This window comes from Salvelinus alpinus, chromosome 18, assembly GCF_045679555.1.
Source record: "Salvelinus alpinus chromosome 18, SLU_Salpinus.1, whole genome shotgun sequence".
NCBI lineage: Eukaryota > Metazoa > Chordata > Actinopteri > Salmoniformes > Salmonidae > Salvelinus > Salvelinus alpinus.
Genome location: NC_092103.1, coordinates 28,851,185 through 28,861,804, shown reverse-complemented (window position 1 = coordinate 28,861,804; position 10,620 = coordinate 28,851,185). Strand labels below are relative to the sequence as shown.

The window sequence follows — 10,620 nt, the reverse complement described above, 5'->3', positions numbered from 1 at the left end:
ATTACCATGTGCAATGCCAAGCGTCGGCTGGAGTGGTGTAAAGCTCGCCGCCATTGGACTCTGCAGCAGTGGAAACGCGTTTTCTGAAGTAATTAATCACGCTTCACCATCTGGCAGTGAGATGGACAAATCTGGGTTTGGCGGATGCCAGGCAAGCGCTACCTTTCCCAATGCAAAATGCCAACTGTAAAGTTTGGTGGAGGAGGAATAATGGTCTGGAGCTGTTTTTCATGGTTCGGGCTAGGCCCCTTAGTTCCAGTAAAGGAAAATATTAACTCTACAGCATACAATGACATTGTCCATATACTTTTGGTCATGTAGTGTACTTCATAGTAGTAGCTGATGTCTATGTACTAAATGAAACCCCTTGCTGAAACAAAGTAGGAAAAACATAGACACACATCAATACAGATCTCATGATGTTTGTATTAGTCAATCACACAGAAAACTCAGGTATTGTTACAGATGTTTTTATTCTGGTCTTTAGACACATATTTCATTTACACTGCTGTAGCTCAGTAAAAGCGTACATAGAAACCTGCACCGTATAATCCTCCCTTCCTCTCCTTTCTCCTCTTACTTTTCTCTCATTTTCTCTCTCCCCCTCTTCTTCTCGCACTCTCTTTTTTTCTCTCTCTCACAGCAGGAAAAGAAAAGATGACAAGTACAGTAAGACCTGACAGAGATGAGTGTTGGCACCACCAGTATCCATGGCAACAGATGATTTACACACATTCCCTGGAGAACAAGTGTGTGTCACACCTCTGTCCGTGTTCTGGATCTCCACTAGCCTCACACTCCAACATAGAAAAATACTCCACAGAGTTTCAGAGGTATAATGCACACAATTATAATACACACACACACACACACACACACACACACACACACACACACACACACACACACACACACACACACACACACACACACACACACACACACACACACACACACACACACACACACACACACACACACACACACAAATATATAATACAAATGTATACACTCAAACTGCCGCACACAGCTGTGGAGTGAGACTTACTTTTTTAATCATATTTTTACATTGACTCTATTTTCTTTTTACAGTTTTCTGTCTGTCTGTCTGTCTGTCTGTCTGTCTGTCTGTCTGTCTGTCTGTCTGTCTGTCTGTCTGTCTGTCTGTCTGTCTGTCTGTCTGTCTGTCTGTCTGTCTGTCTGTCTGTCTGTCTGTCTGTCTGTCTGTCTGTGTCTGTCTGTCTGTGTCTGTCTGTGTGTCTGTCTGTCTGTCTGTCTGTCTGTCTGTCTGTCTGTCTGTCTGTCTGTCTGTCTGTCTGTCTGTCTGTCTGTCTGTCTGTCTGTCTGTCTGTCTGTCTGTCTGTCTGTCTGTCTGTCTGTCTGTCTGTCTGTCTGTCTGTCTGTCTGTCTGTCTGTCTGTCTGTATGTATGTATGTGTGTATGTGTGAGATGTGAAGGTTACTGAGATCAGAGACAGAGGAACAGTCCCTCCTAGTTGGACTTTTTGCTCCAATCACATTAGAGTCAGTGCAGTCTAGTCCAATGCCAGTAGTGTCCATCTAATCAAAGTAGAGTCAGAGGCCCTAGCAGGTGAGTCCTCTCCTCGATTGTTGCCCTGTCCCATTCTTCACACTTGAGGTTTAAAGTCAGAGTGCGAATTACCTCATGACATTCAGGGGGGGTCTCTATTGAAAAAAATGTATGGGCCTAATAATGAAGATGTAATTTAAACGGTAAAAATGAATGACCTTTAAATGGGGCATGAACACAACCAGTCATGATATTTTCATCTGATTATCAAACAAATCACTTCAAAAAGTAGGCTACCTGTGCATGTTGGTACACTCCAAAATAATTCCAGAATTCAAACTGCATGTATACTCACGTCATTTGATGAATGGAAATAGACATTTGTTACAAAACACCAAACAGTGTGTCTAATGACATTCAGAGGTTGCCATTGATTAGGCCTGCATTAATTGATGCGTCTCGCTGACAAATTTACATTTTTTGTAGCCTGAAAAGTCGGGACACCTGAAATGCGTCTAGGAAAATGGGATGGTTACCCTAACACACAGTGTCAACTTACTAGACTAGACTACAATGTGTTTTACCATGAACTTCTAATAGGCCTACCAGTAGCCTATTGCCGGTCGCGGTGAAAATGCTCCCTATAGACTACTTTCAATGCATTTTTCAGAAAAAGGTGGGTAAACCAGGCCTACACCACTGCCGGTAGCCTACCCTCTCAGCCGAGGCAATTTTACACACATGAACACACGCAGAACAGGTAGCCTACATTCAATATAATACATGAGTTGAATCAAAACATGTTTTACATCCTAGTTCATGAGCTGTCCATAACTCATGAGTTAATGCTTGGAGTCTTCACAGATCGTGTGACATAAAACAGTAACTTTCTTTCCTTACATGAATTACATTAATGACGGTGTTATTTGTCATAAATAAGTATTTAACAATTGAATTAGAACATTGAACTTAAACCCTGTACGAATCCTGGATCTTGGAGATTTCTGAAAATGTACTGTAACTATGCCAACATGACATTTTATGATGTGAAAACAGTTGTCATGGGCACATAAATCCAAAAGGATGTAGACCTATGCCATGGCAAAATCAGATGCTTCTCACCAAACAAGTCACCTTAAAGGCCTACTTTCATTAATATATACTTGATGGATGAACTGGATGCACATTGGTGACTAGCTATAGGCTAGTTGGTTAGTGATACTGTTGACCATCATCAGCTGATCTAGGAAAGAAAACAAATATTGATAGAAAATAATAAAGTTAAATAAACGGTCTGGTACTTCTGGCCCCGGGCGGCACGGAGAACACCAGTACCCACACGCACCTGGAAAACAAAGCAATGGGCGCTCTAAACAGCTGACTGACAAAAGCAAACAATGATAAAACAACAAATAATAAAGACTATTTTTTATCAAGGACTTCCTCAAATGAGGAAGTACAAAGGAAAATCTATGCGTAAAGGAGCTCAGCTGAGGCCAAAATTCAGCAGTACTAAGTGGACAGCGCCTCTACATAGAAATAAATGGTTTAAACCATGACAGAGAGATAGGGGTGATTATTTCATTCGGAATCTTTTATTCTCATATTTACCACCTGTAAAACATATTTACCACTGCATTTTAAACAAATCGGAGAATAGTTAAATTAGCTGTATTTAGCAGTCCCCCAAAGTTTGACTTCGGTTGCATTTAAGGGAGCTAACGTCTCATTCAGGTGAGCTGAGCACCCCCCCCCCCCCCCCCCCGTAATTCGCACCCTGTTTACAGTTTCTTTTAAAATGCATATGAGGATGAATTTCTGGAGGTGCAGTGTCCCATCAGATTTTTAGGAAGTGCGTCTTTTGGCAGCACACTTCACCAACTCATTCTGCACTCTATCAGTTAGACATCAAACTGCCATCTCAGCCAAAGTGTGTATACACTCAGAAACACCAAGACAAAGGGTGGTAATGCAGACCTGAGAGTCCACAGTGTTCAGGGTGGGAGGATAGGACAGGGCATGTGTAGAATCATCCATCCAGCGTCTGTCTCCTTCTCTCTCTCCTTCTCTTTGTCTCTCTGTAGAATGGGTGCCAGTCTCTTCTCTGTCCTCTCTCTCTTATCCTCCTCATCTCATCACTTCTCCTCTCCTATACCTTTCCTCCTTTCTTCTACTCTGCTTTCATCTTCGCTCAGTTTTTCTGTCGATGTTGTTGTTTTGACATGGTAGTGGAGGATGTGATGTCACAGAACTTCCTGTGGGTGGCGTTTGGGCTTCCTGTCTGACCCCGAGGACAGGGTTTTGAGGTCAGCAGTCAGGAGTGTACGTGTGTACTACAGAGCCTGGAGCAGAAGCCCCAACATGGACATGCACACACTCACACACTCTCTCACAATCAGGGTTCCAGGGGCTGCTGCAGAGTGCTGGGCTCTACCCTCTTCTCCTTTAGAACCCTGTGCCAATAATGCCTGAGAGAGAGAGAGAGAGAGAGAGAGAGAGAGAGAGAGAGAGAGAGAGAGAGAGAGAGAGAGAGAGAGAGAGAGAGAGAGAGAGAGAGAGAGAGAGAGAGAGAGAGAATTAAACATAAGATGTAAATGTGTTTTGAGGAGAGAGAGAAGATGAGAGAAGATGAGAGAAAGAGGGGAAAGACAGGATTGAGTTATGAGTGAATAGCTGGATGGATGAACAGAGTGATGAAGTTAGTTAAAGATGAATGGACAGAGTAGATGGAGATGCAGAGAAGAGTAAACTAGATATGACAAATGGACAGAATGTGGAGGAATGTTACAAAGCAGGAGGAGCGATTTCAGCCAGGTTGCTCAAGATTCACTTTGAAATTGAACATCCATCCATTTCCAGAGGATGTTGGGAGATGCCTTTTAAATAAAATGCCACTAGGGGCAACGTTGAGCGCTAATACCATCAAGTAGGCTTGGGTTTTGCTAAAGCATTGTGAACAGGGATGGTGGATGGGTATAAGCCACAAGCTCTGGCTCCTAGGTTTGTGTGGTCAATCCCAGTGGTAGACTTAATTGTTTTTGTTTTAATCCTATCCCAAACTTAACACTTAACTTAAGCATTAAGGAATTAATGAAAGAGGAGTCGCAGCAGGAGGAGCAACATAGTGTCTCAAAAACACCTACAACAGACACTGATGTCAAATTTGTTGCTTTCATACAACCTGCTATTAGTTCTGTCAGAGACAGACATGCAAGCACACACACACGCACACACACACACACACACACACACACACCCACTCACCCACTCACCCACTCACCCACTCACTCACTCACTCACTCACTCACTCACTCACTCACTCACTCACTCACACACACACAAATTCACAGACACTAATGCACAGACACTCATACTCACCTCTTCACACTCAAAGTCATTGGAGGGAATGCACTTTTGTTCTCCATCCTGTAAAAAAACATACACCATCAGCATTGACTTACACACAGCATGAGCAACAACAACACACTCACCAGACTCATGTAATGTAGCCTATACTTTCTCTCTCTCACTCTCTCACTCTCTCTCGTGCGCATGCCAGTATCTCCAGTTATCCCCCTCTCCCATCAGCCCCTCTCTGGGTCTCATTAGCATATCCACGCCCGCCGCCTGGCTGGAAGAGCCAATCAGATCTTATCTCTTCTCAGAACAAGAAGAGCTGTTTTCATGGCCAGGAAATGAAGAGAATAATAGAGAGCAGAAAACTGAGAGAGAAATAACTAGTTAACGTTATTAAACATACACACACCCACACCCTCCCCCTGCTCTACGTGATCAGTCTGAATGTCAGGAGTTCTGTGCAGGAGGCAGCAGTCCTGGGATTAGACTCCCAGCTGCAGGGCTCTGACAGTTTAAACATACACTACAGTTTACACACGCACACGCAAAATCATGCACGAACGCACACACGTACACACCCATGTATGTATACATATACAAACAGCATGAATAATTCCATTCTATTTCACACTGTTACCTTTGTGTATTATTTCTGTGTGTGTATTCCCCCCTCCAGGCTCCTTTCCAGTTAGATTTATATATAAAGCGGCAGGACCAGATATTTCAGATAATTAAATAATTCATAGATTATGCCCAATATCCGCTATGAAAGTAGATACACTACTTCATCTGAACCAACGTCACTACACACACACACACGCACGCACACACCTTAAGGTTGGCGCAGGTTGAGAAGACACAGGTGCTGTCCTGAGGCTTGATTTCATTGGCATGGAGCGAGGGGGCGGGCTTAGAGTTTAGTGGTGGCTGTATGGGAGGAAAGGGCGTGGCCAAAGACTCTATAACAGGAAGTACACTCCCCTCTGGACCATAGCCAAACGCCTGGATGGCATTCTCTACAAAAACAGGCAGGAGAAAAGGAGAGAAGATACAGGCTGTGACTTTAAGAGGCAAGATGGAGTGCAGGTATTGTAGCTAGGTCACTGTTATTTTTAAAAAAACACCTAGGGACCTCTCTCTCTCTCTTTCACACACACACACACACACACACACACACACACACACACACACACACACACACACACACACACACACACACACACACACACACACACACACACACACACACACACACACACACACACACACACACACACACACACACACACACACACACACACACACACACACACACACGCTGGCACTCCACTCACTGAGGCAGGTGTTGTGTGTGAAGTCTCTGAGGAAGGCGTCACACTCATTTTCCTGGTTGCCAGTCCCTCTGCAGGAGCACCAGGGAGAGATGGTGCTGTTACTGGGACTGCTGTCCATGTAGTTAGGAGTCACATCAGACCCTGGAGAGAGAGGGAGGGGGGGATGATAGTAAGGACCAAGAGTATGTTTGAAGAACACTTCTGCTGGGATAGAAACCTTTCCATCAAACGGCTGTAATATGGAGAAAGTGTGTGTAAAAAAATTCTGATGTTTTGGATTATTCCATTTCAATTCAATCACTTTTTTGACAGCACCCCTTTTGATTTGAATGAAACTTTCCATACATATTAGCCCATTGTATAAGTGCTCTGAAAGTGACTTTCTGGACCTAAATGTCAAAACATTCAAGAGATAAAATTGACCTATTTTGCATACCCCACCATACCATGTGATATCTATGTCTCATCACTGAAAAGATAAACGGTTGAGATGTATATAATTTAAAAGTTTACAAACAGGGTTGTCAAACTGTTAAAAAATAATAGTAATAATAAAATATATATATTATGTCATTTTTTTTAACCTACATGTCAATTATCTAAACACGCCTAAACTCTGATTTTTTCATATTCCCATATGTTGTAACTTATTTTACATCATCAAAGGTTTTTGTGTTGTGCCCGACATCGGTTGAGACACAACATGCTCTTGAATACAGGGTGGGTGTCATGTTTTGGCTGATAAAATGGGAATAAATTATACATTTTGACTTTCAAAAGGTACCACAAAGACGGTTGGAGGTCCACACATCAGAGAATGTTGACTTGAATGGGAATATCTGTTGTTTTTAAATTATACTGTCAATCTTCCATAGGAAACCTTTTTGAAATGATAGAAATACAGATAATAGAACAGACATGACCATTTAAGTTGACATTCGACGGTGAGTGGACCGGTGGCCATCTTTGTGGTAGTCATTTAAATTTCAAGGGTGTACCAGCAGTGGTCTGAAGGAATCCATTTTATGAATTCTATTTCTATGATTGAAATGACACCCACTCTGTATTCAAGAGCATGCTGTGTCTCAACCGATAGCGTCCACAACACAAAAACCTTTGATGATGCAAAATAGGTCAACTTTGAGTACATTCTCCAGAATGTTTTGGCATTCACGCCCAAAACGTCCCTTTAAATCAAACAGGATAATGTCAAAAAGTGATTGAATTCAAATGGCTTTACCCTTTTATTATCACATAGGTGCAGTGAAATGTGTTGTTTTACAGGGTCAGCAATAGTACTACGGTGCACCTAGAGCAAATTTGTTTTATTTGCCTTTCTCAAGGGCACATCAACAGATTTTTCAGATTTTCGGCTAGGTGTGTGTGTGTGTGTGTGTGTGTGTGTGTGTGTGTGTGTGTGTGTGTGTGTGTGTGTGTGTGTGTGTGTGTGTGTGTGTGTGTGTGTGTGTGTGTGTGTGTGTGTGTGTGTGTGTGTGTGTGTGTGTGTGTGTGTGTGTGTGTTTGTGTGTGTACTCACCAATGAGGCCTACGTAGGCCATGAGGCAGCCATGGTAGTTATCATGGGGACAGCTGGTGATGGAGTGACCAGTCATCTGACAGTTCGTATGGAAATCAGCCAGTCTTGATCTACATCAATACACACACAGGCACATTTTACATTTTCATCATAACATAATGTATGCAGTTCTGTCCTTGAGCTGTTCTTGAGCTGTCTATTGATGTTCTGTATTATGTCATACTGTATTATGTTTCATATTTTGTGTGGACCCCAGGAAGATTAGCTGCTGCTTTTGCAACAGCTAATGGAGATTCTTATAAAATACCAAATACATGGTCATTTTACCATTTTACTTGCAGTATGATCTATGATCATACTGTAGGGTTATTTTATGGGAGATATTGTTTTCTAAGTGACTGTTGTATAGTTCTAAGATATTGTGAATCAGTTGTTCTGAATTGTAATGTTAATGAATGATCTACCTAGAAACTACTTTGCACTTTTCTGATTAGTTGTATGTTAGTTATTTGTTGGAATAGAATAGAAAATGGTTGAGTGGATGCATGGCTGTAACTGGGTTTTGACTAGACTCGATGGTATACCGTTTGTCAGAATTTACTTTTCGTAGCAGGTTAGGAGAACTTATGCAGCAGGTTAGGACAATTAACATAGCAAGTTAGGAGAATTAGGTTCAAGTTAGTTAAAGGGTTAGCTAAAATGCAACAAAAAAAAGATATCATTTTGACATAAACGCTATTCCATCTAAACATGACCCTGTACTGTGGTCGGTTCATCCAAAGATTATGGATATACTGACAATATTACGTGTCTCTGTGCTGTCATAACCCTGTGACGATCTGAAGGATCAGGTTACAGTGGGTCCGCTGTACAGCATGCTCTCTATCGTAGAGGGGGAGAGCGGGAAGTCGGGCTGTTTTATGCTCTGTAGTGTTCGAGATTGGAATGTAAACAGTGGAACACAGAGAGACCCTTTGACATCAAAAGTTTGAATAATTAAACAATATTTCTATTTTTGAGAATGTGGGAGTGGTCCGTGGACACTTAAGGGACAGTCATGACGAGTTTGTTTCATTTGGTGATCTCATGAAGGACAAGAAACACTCATTACTGTGTTTTTGGTTGTGTATACTTCTTAATTATGGGTTTTACATCTAAATATTGTGAAACATATGTGATTAAACATGAAACTATTTGTGAAAAGATGTATTGTGATGTTGACCTTCTAAATGAGAAAATATGTGTTTTCAAATAAAGTTAACCAAATCAGTGGCCACGCCCATGTGAGCATAGACATTACGTTGGCGTCATGGACCACCCTTTTCTCAGAAGTGTATAAAATCCACTCCTGACAAAATTTACATTAGACCAGAAAATATGGAGCTGACGCTACATGTTGAAATGGTTAAGAACTACAACTCTATAGGCCCAGGAGACCAGACAGCGTGTAGTGTTGGCTACACGGTGTGGCAAAGAAGGGGGTCGAGTGATAAATGGCAGATATGTGAGAGCAGAACTAATAAACGGGCTCTGCCCGATCACTAAAATGGCCACCCCGATCAGAACTACAGATCACAAAATGGCCGACTGCCAAAACTACAAGTCCCAGAAGCAAGGGGAACCCTCAGAAGGTGGAGCCGACACACAGATAAAGGGTCAAGAAAAACCAGGAAGAGGGATTGAGGGGTGAAAGTATCTATGAACCGTAGAGAAAGAGACAATAGATATTGGCTGGATTTACCGTGTATGAGCTGGACTATTTTGGACTTACCTGTTGGCGTTTGGACCTGGACATACCGAGAACCCGATTTGTGTACCGAACCCTGCTATCCTTGACCTTGCCTACGACCTGGGTGGACCATGACGGAGAAACAAACACACAGGTACTGTCCTGTTCGAAAGAACTCTCATTCTGGGGTAATTTGGTGACAGTTTCCCACTTAATTTGTGACAAACGCTCATAACCTTGAAGAGGTTTGCCACAACGGCTGGAAATTGTTAAACTCTGAGACTATCGATCACTACAGAATAAGAGCAAATCCTAGACATAGAATTGCTAGTCTCTAGTTGGAAATTACGTAAGTCTAGTACGAGAATAATGACATCCGCGGAAGCATCTATTCTATTCAACGACCATCTGTACGCCTGACGTAACCATTATAACAGACACTATCCAGAGCCGCTGAGAAAGCAACAACTACGAAAGACATAGTGACTTCTGGGGAAGTTAACCAGAGACTCTCTGATGAACTGACTCTCCAGCAGATGGACCAGCGATTCCAACAGAGAAGACAACAACGACATACGGGCGTAAATATATACATGGCAATTATTTTCGAATGAGTGGCCGTTGATGTGCAATGGATTAGCATTTCAATGAATATAATTATCAACTGTGTGTAGTGAATTCATTTAGTCTTTCCCACTTTTTATCTGTCCCCACCCCTTTCCATTGTCTACCAAGCCGTCATAACGGTTTAGCCCACTAGGGACTTATCAATGCATTGTGTTAGTAGCCAATAACTACTGTATATTGTTTGTTTATGTATTTCTGTGATATGTCTAGTTAGTTAGTAAATAAATAATTAAGCCAATTTGTATATCGCTAATTCATTTTGGAGACAAGGGTTCATGCAGATATCCAAGGGTTTGCGACGTTCAGTAATGAGAACTGATAAGGAAATAATGACACATTAATAGAAGACTAATCGATAAGATATCTTCTTATGGCTGAAGGGGCAGTATTGAGTAGCTTGGATGAAAGGTGCCCATATCAAACGGCCTGCTCCTCAGTCATAGTTGCTAATATTTCCATATTATTATTAGTATTGGATAGAAAACACTCTAAAGTTTCTAAAACTG

At 41.9% G+C, this 10,620-nt stretch overlaps 1 protein-coding gene across 2 annotated transcripts in view; it reads right to left on the bottom strand.

The window, feature by feature from the left end:
- Positions 1-3,282: 3,282 nt before the first annotated feature.
- The window catches only part of LOC139544122 (GDNF family receptor alpha-2-like), a 68,758-nt gene continuing 61,420 nt past the window's right edge, over positions 3,283-10,620 (bottom strand). For both annotated transcript variants that reach the window (XM_071350900.1, XM_071350901.1), the window contains exons 6-10: positions 7,759-7,868; positions 6,222-6,362; positions 5,719-5,903; positions 4,909-4,956; positions 3,283-3,998 (exon numbers count right to left, since the gene is read on the bottom strand). In XM_071350900.1, the coding sequence (XP_071207001.1) occupies positions 3,864-3,998; positions 4,909-4,956; positions 5,719-5,903; positions 6,222-6,362; positions 7,759-7,868 (619 nt within the window). In that variant the 3' untranslated portion in view covers positions 3,283-3,863. The remainder of the gene's footprint in view (positions 3,999-4,908; positions 4,957-5,718; positions 5,904-6,221; positions 6,363-7,758; positions 7,869-10,620) is intronic.